The sequence below is a fragment of the Phyllostomus discolor genome, chromosome 9 (assembly GCF_004126475.2).
Source record: "Phyllostomus discolor isolate MPI-MPIP mPhyDis1 chromosome 9, mPhyDis1.pri.v3, whole genome shotgun sequence".
NCBI lineage: Eukaryota > Metazoa > Chordata > Mammalia > Chiroptera > Phyllostomidae > Phyllostomus > Phyllostomus discolor.
In genome coordinates this window covers 17,537,255-17,557,515 of record NC_040911.2, presented here as the reverse complement: position 1 = coordinate 17,557,515, position 20,261 = coordinate 17,537,255, and the positions used below count along the sequence as shown (strand labels likewise).

General features: G+C 45.8%; 2 protein-coding genes across 3 annotated transcripts in view; both read right to left on the bottom strand.

Annotated features, from left to right (window-relative positions):
• The window catches only part of DYM (dymeclin), a 268,561-nt gene extending 249,873 nt beyond the window's left edge, over positions 1–18,688 (bottom strand). The window contains exons 1-2 of one of the 2 annotated variants that reach the window (XM_028524939.2): positions 18,363–18,688; positions 3,566–3,761 (exon numbers count right to left, since the gene is read on the bottom strand). In XM_028524939.2, coding sequence (XP_028380740.1) covers positions 3,566–3,705 — 140 coding nt within the window. In that variant the 5' untranslated portion in view covers positions 3,706–3,761; positions 18,363–18,688. The remainder of the gene's footprint in view (positions 1–3,565; positions 3,762–18,362) is intronic. The other variant, XM_028524938.2, reaches the window with a different exon arrangement.
• A 599-nt stretch (positions 18,689–19,287) lies between these two features.
• LOC114506837 (60S ribosomal protein L32-like) lies at positions 19,288–19,805 on the bottom strand. The gene has a single exon (XM_036010238.1). It carries the CDS (start codon positions 19,749–19,751, stop codon positions 19,344–19,346), a length of 408 nt encoding a protein of 135 aa, XP_035866131.1. The 5' UTR covers positions 19,752–19,805; the 3' UTR covers positions 19,288–19,343.
• Positions 19,806–20,261: the final 456 nt, after the last annotated feature.

The following is a 20,261-nucleotide window of genomic DNA, read 5'->3' as shown; positions in this document are numbered from 1 at the left end:
CAAAGGAGGCACAGGATTTTTATTCACTAGTATAAAGCACCCTTAAGAAAATTAGTTATTTTCATCCCTCAAATATTTTAGACTCTCAAGACAGAGCCCTTGTTCTTTTTTAAATTAACAGGTATTTATTCCTTGAAAGAAGAGGAAAGTCAGACGCCGTACATGCCTTGTGATATTCTACCCTCCCGACAAGTCTGTACGGTGGGTGTTAGGCTTTCCACCTTACAGAAGCACCCACGGGCTCAATGAGACAAGGCAGCTTGCCTACGTCCAGAAAGCCAGTAAGTGGAGAGGCTGAGATGCACGACAAAGTCCACCTTCAACGTCTATGCCCCCCAGCCATGCCTCACTGCTGCCCTTCTCCAACATCACCCCAATCACTGGACCTTTCACCAAAGCGACTCTTACTCTTAAGTATACAAGCTGTCGCCACACGGCTCAGCACTGCTCTCAAATCTCGAACTCTAAGCTCATTAAGTACCAATGCTCAAATCAGGTATCAGTCTGAAACAGAAAAACCTCTGCAGTATATCACTCCGTGTGAGTTCCCGCTGGCTGGGAGCGTCCCTTTCACGAGGGTGCAGGACTGCCCGCTCCCTGGAGAGGCGCGGGACTCAGACCCGCATCGGGGGCGGCTCCAGACCTGCAGCTGCCGCGCGCTTGGTTTTCCTGCCCGCCTGTCTCGTCCTTCCTGCGCGTTCCAGCCTGTCACTCACCCTACCTGAAAACCATCCTTTCCCCAAATCCATTCAACAAGAACCTACCTGCAAGGGATCAGAATTCTAAGCCTCGGCTTTCTAACAGGTGTGCCAAACATGGGCCACAGGTGGACCGATTCTGATGTCCCCATTCAGCCCTCTGTCAGGTCAGACTCCCCACATGCTTCCGTGCCTCCCAAACACCCTGAAACGCAGGGGTGGGCAAAAGAAAGTTTACGGCTGTGAGTATGGGCAACTCAGAGTTTCCCCTTGTATTATTATTTATTAATTACTGCATTGTAACTGTAAACCTACTTTTGCCCGCCCCGTATGTTGGGAAGTGCTTTCAGTGCTCCCTACAATCTGTTCCCAACTTATTACACTTGTATCTCACACCCTCCAACGTCAACTGGAAGAATTAATGGAAGTCATTTGGTCATACCTTATTCACAGCACAAGAATCACGTCTACCCGTATGTATTAGGTTACCCACTGCTGCATTACATATTTGTAATAAGAAAACACTAGAAGCCATCCAAAGGGTAAAACAGTATTGCTATATTAATTGTGGTATATTCAGTGATGACATGCTATGCCTGATCAAAAACAATGAGCCTTATATACATATAAGGCTCTCTAAGATAAAATCAATAAAAAAATACAGTTTGGAAGTGTGTACATGTTACATCAGTCTAAAAAGAGGGGGATGCATGCGCACATTTGTCTGAGTGTACATGTGCTCTGATCTGAATGTTTGTCTCCCCAAAATTCTTATGATGAAACCCTAACCCCACAAATATCCTGCATTACAGGTGGGCCTGTGGGGGTGATTAGGTCATGAATGTGGAATCCTTATGAATGGGATCAGTGCCTTTTATTAGAAAGCCCCCAGAGAGCTTGCTCACCCTCCTGCCACCTGAGCACACAGAGAGACCGCGCGGGCTCTGAGCCAGAAGAGGGCCATTGCCCAGCTGTGACGGTGCCCCACCCTCAGACTCCTGCCTCGGGAACCTCGAGCAATGGATTCTTGGTGTTACAAGCTACCCTACTGGTGGCATTTTGTTAAAGTAGCCCCAGCAGACTAAAACAGCATGAAACATCCCTTAAAGGACACCTAAGAAAAGCAGTAACATCTGTTACCTCTGGAGCACAGAACTGGGCACGTGTGAGGACAGAAGGAGACGTCCCACTTTGACAATCTTCGAATCCTCTGAATTTTCAACCACAAGAATGCATTATCTTTTCAGATGAAAATAAGCAAAATTATAATTTTTTAAATTCCATCTACAGACACCATGGCTCCTGTATCTCTTCCCACCACCTGCCAGCGCTGGGCTGGGCTCTGGCCCACAGAAGAGGCCCCGCGAGTGACACCGTCCTGCAGGCAGGCTGGTGTCCCCCGGTCCACACCCCCCACCCCCAGAGCTGTGTCCTGCCTTCACGCCTTTGTCCATGCTCCTGTCACAAGTGCCGGAACCCTCCTTCCCACCTGCTCCCCTTCTAAACCATCCGCCTCTTCCGGGCTCTGTCCATACCCCAACTCCTCCGAAAGACTTTCCAGGACCGTCATCCTGACCACCCCGCACAGTTTCCATGTGCCTTCTAACTTTTCATTGGTGTATCTGCAACATGTCTATCTGATCTTAAAACTGAGTTACTTTTTAAAACAAAACAAAAACTGTGTAGTCTAGAAATAACAGTTTCTGCTGAAGGACAGAGTGATGACCACAATAGGAGGCAAGCAGAATATCAAATAAAATGAAAACCTGATTATATCCTTTCTGATGAAAATCTTTCAATGGTCTCCAATGATATTAGGACAAAGTCCAAACTCCTTAATATTTTTCACCAGAACCCTCAAATCTTCCACACCCCCTCCCTCACCGCTCTTCACATTCGCACGCCTGGCACGCTCCTCCGCACCACTGGGGTTTCCTTACGGCGCTCCCCTACCTCCCCTACCTGGACCAGGCCCCTCTTCTTCCCAAGCCACCTTTCCTCTGGCTCAGGAATCGGTTTAAAAGTGAAAGGTTGGTTTTCTCCTATCAGACTGGCAAAGGTCGAAGAGTCTAAGGATGCACTCAAATGACAAAGGTGTGGGGAGACACACTCTCCCACACACTGCTGGTAGCAGTGTGAACTGGGACGACTTCCATGGAGCACGGTTTGGCGACATCTACCAAAAGGACTAAAGCATACGCAGCTGGACCCAGCCAATCTACTTTCTAAGCCAGAGTCACACTTGTATGCATGAGTAACAATGTATGCGGCATTCTCTGTTATAACGAGACACTGGGCACAATCTACACACCCACCAAGAGAAAACTGATTAAATATATTCTACAAATAGTCTGCAGACGCTGAAAAGAAAATAGCAGTCGCTTCTCGGCCTTTTGGCGAAGATCAAGTGAAAAGAAAACAGCAGCTGCATATACGCTGAAGTGTACAAGACATATTTTACTTAACTGTGGAAGAAAAGGCCAGAGACAGCAAGCAAAAAAAGAAAAAGCAAGGTTATGTGTAGTATCTACCACCTGCGTTTAAACAGTTTTGTAAAATGTGTATGAGATATATGCTTAGATAATCTTGTACTGTCTTTAGAAGGATTCAAAAGAAACCGCTACCAGGAATCATCTCTGGGGAAGGGAGGCAGCTGTGTGGAAAAAAAAGAAAGAGAAAAACGTATTTCCTACTTTTCTACCTTTTGGACTTTCTAGTGGTACATGTATGACAGACAGGGAGGTAACGGATGGATGGATAAATGGACGGACAGACTTTAAAAAATATTTTTTTAAAAAAATGAGCGCACCACACAAATACGGGTGGCCCTCCATAAAAACACTCATGTCCAGCGGCCTCTCTCTCACCTGCTCGTGGGCGCGGGGAAGGAAAACGACAGGAGCTGGTTCCAGAAGGGGTCGTTCTCAGAGAGGGACTCCGTGCCCGAGAACTTCTTCAGGTGCTCGTTTCCAGGAAGGTCCCCGATCCGGCTGCTGTTTGACCCCATCTTCCGCTCTGGTAGGCGGTTGGTCTGTCCTTAAACCTTCATTTCCCCAGGACAACCTAAAAAGAATAAAAAGAAATTTCAAACTTGCTCAAAATAATCCCCATACATTTCCCTACCCCTGACCTAAATGTAAAAGACTGTAAACTTACTAAAGGAAATCACACCCTTATTTTTTAAATACATTGGGCATCGGATACAAAGCTGTAAGAAGGAAAATGGGGCTAACATCTGCCCCAGCCAACATAAACACAAAAATCAGACTCTCACAGTGGAGATCTCGGAAGGGGCGAACCTCCCTCCCCTGGCAGACACAGCTGGGTACCATCTGCTGAGCAGGTGAAGGCGGCAGTGCCCGAGCAGCTGAGGTGCCCAGGAGCAACACGACGGGAGGACGAGCCACCGAGGTCCCGCTGTCAGAAAGTCCCGCCTGCCCCCCACCCGCACAGGAAGCCAAGCAGAAACCTGGGCCCGACGGCATCTCTTCTGCAACGAAGCCACACACACACACACACACACACACACACACACACAACCTGGACCCAAGGTTTTATTTGAACTCCCGAGACTCTCACCAATGAAAACCAGGATAAAATGGAACTTGAAAATCCCACCATCCAGTCGGCTCACCTCCTGGAGTCCTGCTGTTTGTCCCGCTCACTGTGCCCCGGAAGGCATCCCGGCTCTCAGCGCCTCTTTCTCCTCGTCCGTCAGTCACAGCGCCTGCTCCCACTCCCACTAGTGGCTCCCACGGTGCCCTCGACACGCTCCCCGACCCAGCCTCTTACCAGAACACCAGTGCTTCCTGGATCCCTAAAATACTTGAGATTTTTAAAACTCGAGGGTCATGTATTTTTAATTATTCATGTAATATATAAGCATTAATTTGGTGCATAACAATGCACCTTATATAAGTCTATACTAAACACGAGAAGCATGTGCCATTGCTGATGCTTTTAGAAGCAAACCTTTCAAAGGACCTAATCTAATGCGCCACAGTCGGGAACTTGATCTTAACGTGTGCAAAACCGATTCCATCCTCCCTCCCAAAACCAGCCTGCCCTCTCAACTTCCCCTGCTCCCACAGAGTTACCATCAGGTTAAAAACTACACTGAAATGTGATTTTTCTGTAGTATGTGTGACACATCTGCTGAGGTCGATTATTCCTGAATAATAATTTAAAGTAAAAATATACATATATTTGTTAAATAAATGGATTGTTCTCTCTTGACGCTCCCTCCCTCAGGAAGAATCTGAGTGTGCTCCTGGCTCGAGCTTTGCCCTCCACGTGAGTGATCCCAGGACGAGTGTTTCATCCTGACTTCTCAGTCTGAACCGGCGCACAAATCTTACTTAACAGCCATTTCAATTTGCTGTCTTGCTATCACCATAGACATTAAAGTAGATTTTAACATCTGTCCCCCCAAATAAGCAACCCCTCCCAAAGTCACTATTTCCTTCAACGTTATCAACCTTCTTGGCTCAAACTGCCTCGCTCACATAACCAACCACTCATTCTATAAATGCCTATCACACAGTCACTGCAAATGTTCAGTGTTACACTGGAAACTGAAAATGCAAAAATGAATAAGACCAGTTCCCTGCCATTAATGAACTCAAAGCCTATTTAACACCTACGGTGTGCAGTACAAGGGAGTATTTACATGCGAAAAGCTCTGGAAACACAGGGAGTATCCGAGGCAGAGGGAACAGAATGTACAACAGCACTCTCACTCAGCCGGTTTCCTTGCAGGGTCTAGATGTCAGAAACTGAGCTAAATACTTCACACCCACTGATTCACTGCTGCCCCGTCGACAACTCTAAGAGGAGGTCACAATTTTCTCATTTTACAGATGCAGACACTAAGGCACAGACGGGTCAAGTAACTTCCCCACGGACCCAGAAATAAGTGGCAAAGCCAGGACTGAAACCCAGGTGACCCAATTCCAGAATCCCTGGCCTTGACCACGCTGTCAGAATGACTCTCGAACGAGTCCTGTGGGTTCTTCCACAACACCCGCAGTGCTCCTCACCGTCTTCTAAACCCCTCTCTTCCTTTCTACTCCCACCACCTCCACGCCAGACCGGCTTCTACAACCTCACGCGACGTGGTGCAGCAGTGTCTGGGTGTCCTTCCTTCCAGTCTTTCCACTTGGATTCGCCTTTCACACTCCAATGCTACACTGATCCTTTAAAAAAACACAGGACGCCCTCCCTGGTGTGGCTCAGCAGATTGAGTGTCGGCCTGCAAACCAAAGGGTCGCTGGTTCGATTCCCAGCTGGGCGCATGCCTGGGTTGTGGGCCAGGTCCCCAGTAAGGGGCACACAAGATGCAACCACATAATGATGTTTCCCTCCTTCTCCTTCCGTTCCCCTCTAAAAATAAACAAATGAAATCTTTAAAAAAGGATACATAAAACATTAAAAAATAAAAAAACAAACCCACAGGAAATTCAGGCCAGCACTGCAATGAAGACCAAAGGTTCTAGTGAGCTAGACCCTGCCAAGTCTGTACAGAATCAGTCTGAAACTCACTTTACAACTTACCACACCCCACTGCATGATGGGAAAAACAGTGCCTACAACCCATAAGATAGTCTACGATGAAGCAAGGTGATCCATACAAAGCGCTCAGTAAAGAACCCGGCACAGAGCATGCTTAGCAAAATAAAAGGTCAAATATAATTTATTTTTAATATTAGTAAAGTTACCAATTCCATCAGGTTGCTCGCCAGCTGAAAACATTCCATGAGTCTTCCTTACCTAAGAACCAGAACACTGACATTCAAGACCCTCCACAGTCTAAAAGTCTAAAAGGTCACTCTCCAGCTTCCAACTACCCTCCAAACCACTGGTTCTCGAACCTCAATGTCCATGAAAAACACCTGAGGAGTACATGGCTAGAATGCAAATACCTGGGCCTCAAGAAATTCAACATGTCAGGGGAGAGCCGAGTGCCTGCATTTTTCTAAGAAGCACTCACAGCGACCTCCATACAATAGTCGGTGACCGTGTCTGCAGGTACAATGAGGTGGGGGCAAGCTGCCTTCTCAGCACCGAGCATGCCTGTCTGGCCTCCGCTCCTCCATTCACACCGCCTTCCCCTGCGTCTGTCCCACGGAGCCTCCAGCCCTACTCACCAGCATCTCCCTCTTTCTTTCTTCTGTGACCCCACAGCACTCATGACCTCCCCCACTCGTCTGGAATGCAGCCTTCCAATGACAACTTGTTTGGCTGGTTTCTACACTACGATTTAACTCTCGGATCGAGTTAATTTTACCATCACGGGTGAAAACAATACTTTAAAGAAAAAATAATATGCTCCATATTTTGTATTTTGTGAAATATCTGATATATACATAAAATTAAATCTCATCTGTGTGTACTGATTCTCCTAATTTAATATGCCTTAAATTAAAGTAAAATTAGTGGATCTGAAGATCCGATAACAGCCAAATTCTGTCCTAACAACCCTCAAAATATGCAAATGCCACCCTGTCCCAACTTGGGTCGAGAATCCATAAAGCGGACATTGTATTCCCAAATCACCTGCTTCCTGATAAAATACCCCCCCCCACACACACACACACACAGTGTGTAACCAGGAGACTTTAAAGTGAAACACTGTTGAAACAGGAGACCAGGGCAAGAGTGGGGCAATGGTCACTAGCCAAACACGAGTTAGACACCACAGGTGCCATCAGTCCGATGGAACATTCTCTAAAAGGTTACTACGCTCCCAGTGCTACATTAAGTACAGCTGGGCATTCCCCTCCAGTAAAATGAGAGTACAAGTACAAAAGCAGAGATGTGGAAGACGGAAAGGTGACAAAGCAGTCATAACTGAACCAAAGAGCTGAGGACACCCCAACGTAACCACCTGCCAGCAAGGACGCTAACGAAAAGGCCACCCCATGGCACCCTAGGGAGGCAAAAGAGCTGGAGAAAATCAGCACAGAGGGCAGGGGCTACACACAGGCTAACTACGTCTACAGGGCTCCCCAGACCCACCCTCAGCAGGGGACCTTGTACGCACTCAGAAACACGGGACTACGAGGCCAATGCTGGGAAGGGCGACGAGGCGGAAGAGGAAAACAGGAGAATGAAGCTAACATGTGCCTGCTCCACAGTTACACAGTGGATGCCCTGGCCTCCAAGGCAGGAGACTGGAGGGTTCTCCTCAGGTGAAATGAAAGGGGGGACCTGGGAAAAGATCAAGACAATTGGGATTACCTGCCCCCATTTAAAAAGCTGGCCAGTGCAAACAAAAGGGTCACCAGTTTGATTCCCAGTCAGGGCACGTGCCTGGGCTGCAAGCCAGGTCCCCAGTAGGGGGCATGTAAGAGGCAACCATACACTGATGTTTCTCTTCCTCTCTCCCTCCCTTCCCCTATGTCTATAAATAAATAAAAAATCTTTAAAAAATAAAAAAATAAAAAGCGGGCTAGCCATCTACAGCCATGCCCACCACCAAACAAACTCACACAGGGCGCTCCCAATCAATATAGGGAGTCTCAATCTCAGATCAGGATGGGCAACCAAAAACAAGACGAGTTTGGATCCTCCAACAGGAAATTAAAAAACCCAAGAAAGGAATTAGGAAACAAGTGACTCTGAGAGAGGAAAAAATTTAAAAACTAAAATTAATGTCAGGGAGATAATGAAAACAATAAATGCAAACAATTACGTAGCACCTGGCGTGTCCTTGGGCACCAAAGCGCGTGGCACACACCAGCTCCTCCAGTCCTCAGCACAACCGTGGCGGCGGCTGCGGCAGCAGCACTGGCTCCATTCTCACTGCCAAGTTCAGGTGCGAGGGCCAGGTCCAGCCTGAGGCCTGGAGGGTCACTTCTTATACCCATAAATGGTTGAAACGAATAAAGAATATGTTCTGACATGTGGAAATTATATAAAAATTAAAACTGCGGTGTCTGTAAGTTTTATTAGAACACAGCCGCTCTCGTGCATTTACACATTGCCTGTAGCCACTTTTGTGACACAACAGCACAGCAGCTGAAGCAGAGAATGTGCACGGTGCTCTCGTCCGTTTACGCTGCTGTTCAACGCACTGCACATCTCAGCGGCACAGGTGACAACGACAGCACTTCAGGTGCCATGTGCACTGCCATACTGCAGCTTTTTCTTTTCTAATCCTCCCCTGAGGATGTATGTATTGATTTCAGAGAGGACGGAGTAGGGGGGCAGAGAAAAACGTCGACATAAGAAACCCGATTGGTTTCTTATACACGCCCTGACCATGGATCGCACCTGCCACCTGTTGGTGTATGGGACAACACTTCAACCAACTGAGCCACCTCGCCAAGGATGCAACATTTTTTTTTAATTACTGGTGGAGATCTATCATGTCAAAAAGGAAGGAAGGAAGGAAGGAAGGAAGGGAGGAAGGAAGGAAGGAAGGAAGGGAGGAAGGAAGGGAGGGAGGAAGGAAGGAAGGAAAAGGAAGGAAGGGAGGGAGGAAGAAAACTTTGAAGACACAGTTTTAAGTAACGGTAGAGTGCAGATTATTTTTTAATCTAATTAGATGTCACAGTGTTATGTTTATTATGTAACAGCACTGCAGCGGTGCCAGAAGAATGCAGTCCAGGGAGGACAGTACCGACTACGCACGCATCACAACAGCCCAGCACGCCCTACCTCACTGCACGAACTCCCAAGTCAGGACAGCAATGCTAAGGAAAACTAGAAAACTTAAAACAAGACATTTCATCACAGCAACGTTGTTCCAAAATAAAAAATGACAGCACGGCAACAACCAAAGTAAGTTTCCAAATGGCTCATTTGTTAACTGCTCAAAGTCATTTGCCCTCATTAGTTAAGTTAGATTGTTTTATTGCAACAGCCAAAGAGATGCATCCAGAGAACAGAAACATCTTTAAGACTTGTCTGTTAGTGAAAATAGTTGCTCCAAGGAGAGTCTGTTTGGAACAATTACAGCCAATGAACATTTCCCGAAACAGTTGAGGAAATACTATTTCAGTACCATAGGAAGTGGAATCTACTCAGATGTGCAACAACTGGCGGTGGTAAGAATGTGTGGGGAGCAGTCAAAATCTTAGCTGGACAAATCTGCAAACCTCATGAAAATATAAGGTGTTTAAAGCCTATTTATTGTTCATAGTAATATCGATCAGCAAGTGCTTTGCATAAAATATTTGAGTCTACTGTGTTACTGAAGTTATAATGGTTAACTTCATTTGCTCTCATGAACTTAATCATCATCAACATTTTTCTCAGAAACAGGCCTGGCTAGTGTGCCTCAGTGGACTGAGTGCTGGCCCACAAACCAAAGGGTCGCCAGTTTTATTCCCAGTCAGGCACATGCCTGGGTTGTGGGCCAGGTCCCCAGTGGTGGGTGGATGAGGGGCAACCACACACTGATGTTTCTCTTCCTGTCTCTCTCCCTCCCTTCTCCTCTCTCTAAAAATAAATAAATAAAATCTTTAAGAAAATAATTTTTTTCTCAGAAACAGAAAATGAATATCCTGATATGTCCTACTATACAACAATATAATGGCTTAGCAGTAGTATATAGTTTCATTGAAATTGTTGAGCTCAGAGTTGAGACCAAAAATTTTCTGAACAAGAAGAACCCTCCCCCGGCAACCACACTACTGAACACTGACCGGCTTTGGAAATTACTCATTGCTGCAGATTTCATATTTCTCAATGAATTCAACCTAAAATTAGAAAACCAACAGCACTTAACATACAAAACCTACACTGATGTTTTCGCTTTCATTTTGAGGAAAACTGATGTTTGACTCACAAGTGATGTCAAGCTGTGTTTATATATGTCCTATGCTGTCAGAAATTGAACTGAGATGCAAGATCTCCAGCTCCATACACGTATGCAGGAGATGGTTTCCAAATTCAAGCTACAGTCCCAGAAGCTTGCAAATACAAAAGTGCCTTCCACATTAAAAGTCACTTAACTGTGCAATGAGGAGCTTCTCTGCCTAACCTTCAACTGGAAGTGATTACTTTGCAATGGAATGATTTGTTAAAAGGTAAATTTCAAGAACAGAATCTAACAAAATTCTATAGATGCCTTCCAAGCAATAAATATGCTCTATTAAAATCATATGTTCATGGATTAATATCAGTATTCAACAGTATCTACCTGTATAAGAAGATATTTTCAAAGATAAAATACATAAAATCTCATTACAAATCAGCATTAACATTTGTAATCAATCTTGATGATAGAAAACATGAAACTTTAAGTGCCAAGTAGATAAAATGTTACTGTTCCCCAAAGAAAGAGATTTTATTCTTCTCATCAATAAACATTTTATTAACAAAAAAAAGTTGCTCAACCATTCATACTGTATTTTGAATTTCGTCAATAAAAAACTTGTGGAAATTTGTTCTCTCCTGTTTTGTAAGTACCAACACAACAACTTTCATTTTGGCACTCGGCCCACAAAACCTTAAATGTTTACAATCCAGCCCTTAACACAAACCATCAGCTGACCCTTAGCCTAGACGAAGAAACTGAGGCAAACAAAGGTCACGTGACTTGCCCAAGATGACAGAGCGAGAGCAACCCGCCAGGTCCCGCCCGGTCAGGCTGGGTTCAAAAACCATGCTCTCAGCCACTGTGCCCCTGGTCCGTGAACCAAAAAGAAGATGTCACAAAAAGGGACACAATGAAAGAACAAGAAATGACCCTTGAAACTAAAAATAAGATAAAAATTCAATAGAAAGGATGTCAAGGAAATTCCCATAAAAATAATAAATAAAGACAAATAGATGAAAACCAGAAGACAGAAAATTAAAAGACCCATTTAGAAGGTCTTAAGCCCCAGCTGATGTGGCTCAGTGGACTGAGTGCTGGCCTGTGAACTGGAAGGCCGCAGGTTCAATTCCTGACCAGGGCACACGCCTGGGTTACGGGCCAGGTCCCCAGTTGGGGGCATTCGAGAGGCAACCCATTGACGTGTCTCTTGCACATTGATATTTCTCTCCCTCTCTTTCTTCCCCTCTCTCTAAAAATAAATAAAATGTTTTTTTTAAAAGAAGGTATTAATAGTAAGAGGAGTTCCACAAAGGAAGCACAAACAAACAGAGGGATGTTCCACTGTCGAGCCAGGAACCGTGAAGGGCCTGAGACGGACCTGACGTGCAGGCTGACAAAGACATGACGCCTCCCGGCAGAGACAAAAACGATTCCCTGCCCGCGGCAACCGCGGTGGCCAGAGCAGCACCCTGCATCAGCTTCCTGGGCCCCAACCCCCACGGGTCTTCCTAAGTATTTGGTAAAACTTAGTAGTACATTCATGGAAAGATAAGCAAATGAGGTGGGGGGCAGGAAAACAAGGTAAACCACGCAGCTCAGCCGTGAGCAGTATTTGGTATTTATGTTGTATAATCAGGTAACCACTGAACACAAAATTAACCAGGAATCCTGATATCCTGGGAAGTCTGGAAAAGGAGGAGCGGGTGGAGGAAGAGAACCTCATTCACCATAATAAGGAGTCAGTGGTGTTCTCTAAAACCGATAAATCACAAAACAACCATTTAGAGGATTACAAACTCAGGTAAAAGCAGCTGCCTCTGAGGACCAAACTAAGAAGGATGGATATTGCTGTTTTTTTTATAATGCCTTCTAGTATTATCTCAATATATAAGTATTACTTTAAGTAGAAGAATTAACTTGCAAATAAATTGGGGAGAATGTGCTTTACTATTTCACAATCACTGATTCACATTAACAATTCAATGTGCAAATACCAAAGAACAGCGCAGGGTTGCCAAACCCACTAGCAATACTGAAGACACATCATATTACGGTTACGTAAGAATAGGAGTCTGTCGATATCTCCCGAGTGCCCACTATGCGGCCAGCGCAATGCTAAGTGCCAAGGCAGAAACTGTGCGGAATGGAATTTACTTACAGTCGAGGAAGAGAAACAGATAGGTCAACGTGAAATTACAACATGGCAACCATTCAAGACTCAGTGAAAGCTTCCCAAAAGTCATGCCACAAACTAAGACCTGAAGGGCAAGGACTGGCTTGGTTGGGTGCAGGGTTCAGAACACATTCAAAGCAGAGAGAATAGCATGTGTGAAGGCCCAGGGTTGAGACAGAAACAGGCAGGGCCCATGCAAGGACTTGAAAGAAGTTCACCGTGGCTGGAGCGGGAGGCAACCAACGTGGGAGCAAACAGGGCCAGAAAGCAAGCGGCTGCTCCGTGCTTTACGGGGACACGAACTAAAGGGCATGGCTTCCACTCCGTCCACGGAAACTGTAAGATTGCACACCCCTAAGTCTCCCAGATCAGCGAGCTCCACCCCTACACAGTGAGGATTTCCAAACACCCACGTCCAGTCCAGAACTGCCTTATGGGTGACACACCACTTTCATCTGACTGCCCGCCATACATTGTCCTCCGGGTGTCAACACATTCAGTACTGAACTTTACACCTACCCCCATCCACCTCCAATTTCTCTTTTTCACATCACCTATTCAGATACCCACACCCAGAAACCTGAGGGAAGAGAAGGAAAAACAACTAGTATTTAGAGCGTATATATTGCCAGATACATAAAAAACAGTTTCATTTACCTGTAACTAGCATACATAAAATTAAGTATTAGTGCTATTTTGCAGGTGAGAAAACTAAAGCTCAAGAAGGCTGAGTAACACACCAAAGCACACCAGTAACACAACTAGGATTCAAACCTAGAAATGTGGGACATGTGTAGGTCAGTCTGCAGCCCACAGAGAAACTAATTACGAAGTAAGGTATTAGAAATGCCAACTGCATACCTCAGTCTCCAGTCCTCCCTCCCTGATAGTAACAACCCTATTTTTGGCTGAGCACATTCCTGTCCAGCTCAAAGATACATTACCGACCCTCTCCTGCAGCCAGTAAGGTCATGTGACCAAGTCCTCTCTAATACTGAATTCAATCAACTTCCTTAAGAGCATACAGCCACTTCTCTGTCCCTTCCTCCATCCTGCGGCTTGCGTATTAGCCGGCAGCCATCCTGGACCCAGAAATCAAGGGCCACACCCCTGGGGATGACAGAGGAAGGAACTGGAAGGGGGCTGCGTCCCCAGCGACAGTGGAGCCACCAGACCAGCCCTGAACTGTCTATTTCAGGTCTTCTTTCACGTGAGAAACAAACATGCTTCTGCTATTATTTTCAGGTCTCTGTCACTCACAGGCAAACCTAAGTATAACTGACACAGGAGGCTTTGAAAGTATTCTAAGAGAAAGGTCAAAGGTTGCAAGAGACATTTTGGAGGACAAATTGTCAAGATTCAGTGAATGTCTCAATCTAAAAAAAGAAATGTATCAGTCATATGCCACACGAAAGATTTTTTTAACACCTTCCCAATGTTCACATTAGAGAGTTACAGCCATCTTTGGTGTCTGCATTTTTAACTGAAATAAGATTGACATGTAACATATTATTGACAGTTTCGGGTGTGCGGCATAATGACTCATCATATGCAGACACTGTGAAATGATCACCAGTGAGTCTAGTTAACATCCGTCACCACACAGGCACATTTTTCACTTGTGATGGAAACTTTTAAGATCTAGTCTCTTAGCAACTTTCAAATGTGGTACAGTGTCATTAACTGCAACCACCATGCGTACATCACATCCCAGGGGACTGAATTATAAACGGAAGTTGGTGCCTTGTGACCACCTTCGCCCATTTTATCCATACACCTCTCTACCCACCTGGGGCCTGCATTTCTAAAAAATGTGATAAAAATTAAAGACATCAAAAAGTACTAGTCAAACTTCCTAAAAGGGATGAAAAAAAAAACGTTTTAGTAAATACAACCTATTTGTAAAGTTGTTCTCCACCCTACCAGTTTAGGTTATTTTATTTAAAAATAAGTAACATGAGGATAACTTACAAACTGTTTACAAGCAGTTTATAAGCAGAAGTTCAGAGCATTAAGCTCAGCTGAGAACCTTACTAGAGAAAATAAATATCGGGTCCTGCCTTTAAGTTTAATGATTCCCATCATACACTTACTGATAAGTGGGGCTAAAACAGACTGCCCGAGACAGTCAGGGCCTCCAGAGATAAGCTGGAAGGCAGAACCCCCTCCAGAAGCAGGACATCCAACTGCAGGACTTCCTGAAATCCCTTCCACCTCCACAGCTCAGGGCCCTCTCCCAGGCCCGGGATGGGCAGAGCAGTAACGGCCATCTCACCCCTGTGCTTTCAGGCCCACCCAGTTCAACCACGCCCATCTGAGACCCAGAAGGAAAATTCTGGAAGGGGCTTCAAGCCCAAGCCTCACAGGAGCTTCTCTTCCTGCAAGTGTTCCCCCACTGGAAGCATTGTCCTGCGGAGTGCCGGGCGCCAGCATCCTGCAGGGGGACAGAATGCCCCGCCCTCCCCTCAGGGCACAAGAACCACCACCGCCCAGGGTCTAGGACTTCAAGTGTGGGCTAAGATTATACACACTCTGACTACAAGTATACAAACATGAATATTAAAAAGAGACCAAAATAAAATACAGAAAGACTTCACATGCTGTTAAACACTGCTTTCGTACTTTATCGCTTTTAAAGGTCTCATTTTACCAAAGCCTATATATGCCGTGTCCCAGGTTTTCACTTGTCTGTTTATCGTCACTGAAAAGGAGGTTGAACCGTCCTCTGCAGCACTAACCACCCCCAGCACCTACAAAGTGAAAGGCCACACATTGCATTTATAGCAGCAGAAGAAATCACCTATTTTCTTAAGACTTGGCAAAAATGTCCCAGAACACACTGCGGCAGGCAGAATGATAGCCCCCAAAGACACGCCCATTCTCATCCATGGAACCTGTGATTCTGTTATCTTAAATGGTGGAAGGGACTTTGCAGTTGTAATTAAGAACCTTGAAATGGGGGAAATTATCCTGAATTATCCAGGTGGGCCTGACCTCATCCCTGAGGGTCCTTAAAAGTGGGGAAACTTTCCCAGCTGTGGTCAGAAACTAACTTCAGAAGAATGGTCAGCAAAATGCAAGGTTGCTGGCTTTGAGGATGGAGAAAAGAGGGCACAAGCCAAGGAATGTGGCAGCTTCTAGAAACTGGAAGAGGCAAGGAAACAGATGCTCCCTAGAAACCTCCAGAAAGGAACATGGCCTGGCTGACACACTGACTTGAACCCAATGAGACCCATCTCAGACTTCTGAAACACAGGACTTTAAAGTAGTCTGTTGTTTCAAACCACTAAACTTGTGGTAATTGTTACAGTAGTCATAGAAAACTAACACATACATATTAAAAAACTTGTAACAATATGTATAATTATCCAGAGAAAAATACAATCAAATTGCCCAAGTAGTTAGAGCAGTATGAGACACAATAGTTATTTGTACAGGTCGCAATATATTTCACTTCTATCTTCTCTGCCCTCACAAAATTCCATCCATAAAAAGACAAAATGGCAATTCTTCCAACTTTCTGTAGAAGGATGAACCATACTAACCAAGAAAACAGGATAGTATGATCCACTGGGAAAATCAGGAAAACAATCATACTTTTCAGGGGAACAAACAACCAAGTCTTGGCACTGCTTATTCCCCTTGTATCAACTGGATACCACATTTTAAAAAGTAAGTCCTATTCCCAGACAGATAGCTCAGTTGGTTGCAGGTTTGATCCCAGGTCGGGCATATACAAGAATCAACCAGTAGCCCTGGCTGGTGTGGCTCAGTGGACTGAGTGCTGGCCTGCAAACCAGAGTGTCACCAGTTCAATTCCCAGACAGGGCACATGCCTGGGTTGTGGGCCATGTCCCCAGTTAGGGGTATGCAAGAGGCAACCATACATTGATATCTCTCCCTTTCTTGTTCCCACCCTTTCCCTCTCTCTAAAAATTAATAAATAAAATCCAAAAGAAAAAAAGAATCAACCAGTGAATGCATAAGTATGTGCAACAACAAATCAATGTTTCTCTCTTTCTCCCATTCAAAGCAATTTTAAAAATTAAAAATTAGTCTAGATATTGATGATAATAAGAGCTTACTATTTCCAGGTGTGATAATGGTACTGTGGGTCTATTATTCAATAAAAAGAGAGTCACTCAGTCTTCTACAGATACACAGTATACTCAAATATTTACAAATGAAATGGTATGCCTATGACCTGTTTAAACATACTTGGGAGTAGAGATATGAATGGACAGAGGCAGAGGAAAAACTAAATTAGCCTGAGTCCTAATTGCTGAAGCTGAGGAACAGGTACATGGGGGTACATATTATTCCACTGTTTGCATTTTTCCATATTTAAATGGTACAAGAACAACGTCTTTAACCCATCATAACAATATAGACTTCTTCATATATTTAATAGTTGAATCTCCTTCCTGTAACACTGCCCCACCTCAATTCTCTGCTGCTTAATCCACCTGGAGCTGCGAGTTTCCTCAATCACTCTTTAATCCCCACCTCATTCTTCCCTATTTACTTACTAACCTTATGAGTTTCAGCAAGTCACCTAACCCCTAAAAGACAGGTTCTTCATCTGCAGAATGGAAATATTTATACTTGCCCAGTCTATCTCTGAGTTGACAAGAGGATTACATAAAATAAAAAACTACAAAGCAGAACAATCCCTCGAGAAAGCTGTAGTCACAAACTTCATACCGGGCAGCTACCATTTCACTATTCCTACAGAATCTCTCCCCTTCCACCTCCAGTCCTTCTCCTGAGCCCCCGTGTCCAGTTGCTCTGTAAGGTCACAAGCTCTCCAGGCCTCCACCCCTTGTGTCTTCGCGTCTTTTCGGCACAGGACCTCGTTCCACACACCTCTGCTTCCAACCTCCCTTCTCCCCTTTCAAGGATCCCACTCCAACTGCCCCGCCCCCCTCGGCCTATCTACCCATTTCCAGCACTTCCATCCTGTCAGCTTTATCACGCCACTACCTTCACTCCCCACTGCTGCCCCCAGCCACACACACTTGAGCTAACTTCGCGCTCTCCTCTCCCCCTTCGGTTAAAACGAAACTGCTGGGTGTCAGAGGGCGGGGAAGGGGAGAGAAAGGAGTGACTGCCCATTAGCCACGTGTTTTTTGGGGGAGGGAGGGGGTGATAAAAATGTTGTGTAGTTGCACAACCCTGTGAATGTGCTAAAATACCACTGAGTTATACTTCAATTATCCCTTCAAAAGTGAAATTTATGGAATGTCAGTTACATGTCAATAAAAATGTACTTGCCTAAAGAAGAAAAAACAAATACTACTGCCCGCCCCACCCATCACACGCCCATTTGTCAGACCAACAGCACCCTACCTCCCGAAGGATCAACTTGCTCTCCTGTACCTCCCGCCCCCTACCCCTACCCCCCCCCCCGCCACCTCCCAGCCCAGCTCCAGACTCCGACGGAGATCCCCCCCCCACCCCCGGCTCTCTTGACTAGCACGCCCCCCGCCCCTCGGCTCCAAGTGCCACTGTGTCCTGCGGGGAGGGCGGGAGTGGGGCAGCTCTCGCGGCTCAGGCTCAGCCTCTCCAGGGTGGCCCAGTCCCGGATTGGCAGGAAGGAACCCTTCCCCGCCTCCGTGGCAGCGCGGCCCCTCGGCTCCCGATGCTGACCCGGGGAGGGGAAGAGAGAGCGTCCCCGAATCCGCTCTGACAAGGAGCTGGGGGCCGGGTGGATCTCCTAGCCCACCTGTCTCGGCCGGCGGGGAGACCGCTTCCAGCTCACGGACGAGCAGGTAGCCGAGGAGGAACAGGAGAAGCCACGATCGCCCCCGACTCAGGCCTCCATGTTTCCGAGTCTCTGCGGATCCGGCTCCGGCTCCGGCTCCGGCTCCTGCTCCAACTCAGCGCCGACTCTGCTCCCGCCCCGGCCGCGTCGGTGCGGAGGCCGGGAGGCTGGGAAGGAAGAGTAAGCGGCGGAGAACGCAGCTGGGAACCGAACGGCCCGGCGCGAGCCACCCAGCGGTCACGTGGCGCGCGGCAGGCGGACTTCTGGGAAATGTAGTCCTTCAGGCGTTTCTCCACCCTCCTATCGCCTCCAGGGCAACCTCGAAGCCACGTGGCAAAATCCAGAAGCTGTTGAACCCTCTCCTCCCTGCTGCTGGAGTCCTTACTTAACAACACTCCACTTATTCTCGTGGTTTAACTTTATTAACCCTGCTGTACGCGCCAACCGAGTAAGCATCCCAAAGTCAAACAATTCCTTGTAGGACTCTAAATGAATTGGGAAATAGGAAAATAATTTATCATTTTATATTTTTAAATTTTTTATCTTCTTTTCAAACTGTTATATCGAGGGCTAACTACTAGGAAATAATTTTTGATGGAGACAGTTAACAGATCTGCGACTGCAATATTGTCAAAAAGGACATGTCCCGCACTGGCCGGCCTGACTTGGTTGAGCATCCGCCCGGGGAACTTAAAAGTTCTCTGGTTTGATTCCTGGTCATGGCACGTGCCTGGGTTGCAGGTCAGGTTGAGGCATGTACAAGAGGCAACTGGGCTATGTTTCTCTCCCTTCCCCTCTCTTTAACAAATAAATATGTTTAAAAGGACAAGTCCCACAAGAAGGAGAATCCATACCCTGCAGCGCCCGAAGTATGGAATTTGACATTTTTTTGGCAGAATTTTAAGGTTTTATTAACACAAATACAATGTGTACACAATCTGTCTATTCATTTTCTTCACTGTGCATCCTGGCATTGGGATTGGTGATTCTGATGGCTAGCTGGGCTGCTCTTTCCACAATGGCTTTGCGGTTCTTTGAGGAGACATTGTGAGCAATCTCAGCACAGTAGGATTTGTTGCACATCAGCAGCACTTCAAACTCCCTGACATTATGGGCCAGGAACTTCCCAAAGCCAGTGGGCAGCATGTGCTTTGTTTTCTTGTTGCTCACATAACCAATGTTGGGCATCAATATCTGGCCCTTGAATCTTCTGCACACCCTATTGTCAATGCCTCTGGGTTTCCGCCAGTTCCGCTTAATTTTGACATAATGATCTGACTGGTGCCGAATGAATTTCTTGGTCCTCTTTTTGACAATCTTGGGTTTCACGAGGGGTCTGAGGGCTGCCATAGTGCCGAGTAAGAGATGGCTGCCACCTCTATAGGCAGCGCCAAGGAAGAGAGCGCTGGAATTTGAAATTAAATGAGCCGAAGTTATCAGGTTGATGTCCTTGAGCTTTATAACACTCCTCCCAGCTAATTTCCTCACCTAAAATATGTACAAGATGGTGATGATGCTTCCCACACAGGACTATTGGCAATAACGGTAATAATAATTAAATCATTTACTGTTTTCTATGTGCTATGTACCATGTACTTGTTTATTTCTCCAAGTAATTCTCTGAGATAAGTATCACTGTTATTTCCCTTACACGGTCAATATGTTCCAGTGTACTCTGAAAAGTACAATATAGATCTCATATACTTTTTCAGCATAGATGCCAATTCAGTTGCCTGAGTTTGCAGAGGGATTACAGGGAAATACATTAAAACGCAAGATAACTAGGAGCCTAGCTAAAAAGAGGTGAGCCCCTGCTACGTATCCATTGTGAAGAACACTGTGGATACACGCTCATGATAT

Bases quoted from the DNA above. Each gene is read 5' to 3' on its own strand.
- LOC114506837 (XM_036010238.1), bottom strand. From the start codon at position 19,751: ATGGCAGCCCTCAGACCCCTCGTGAAACCCAAGATTGTCAAAAAGAGG.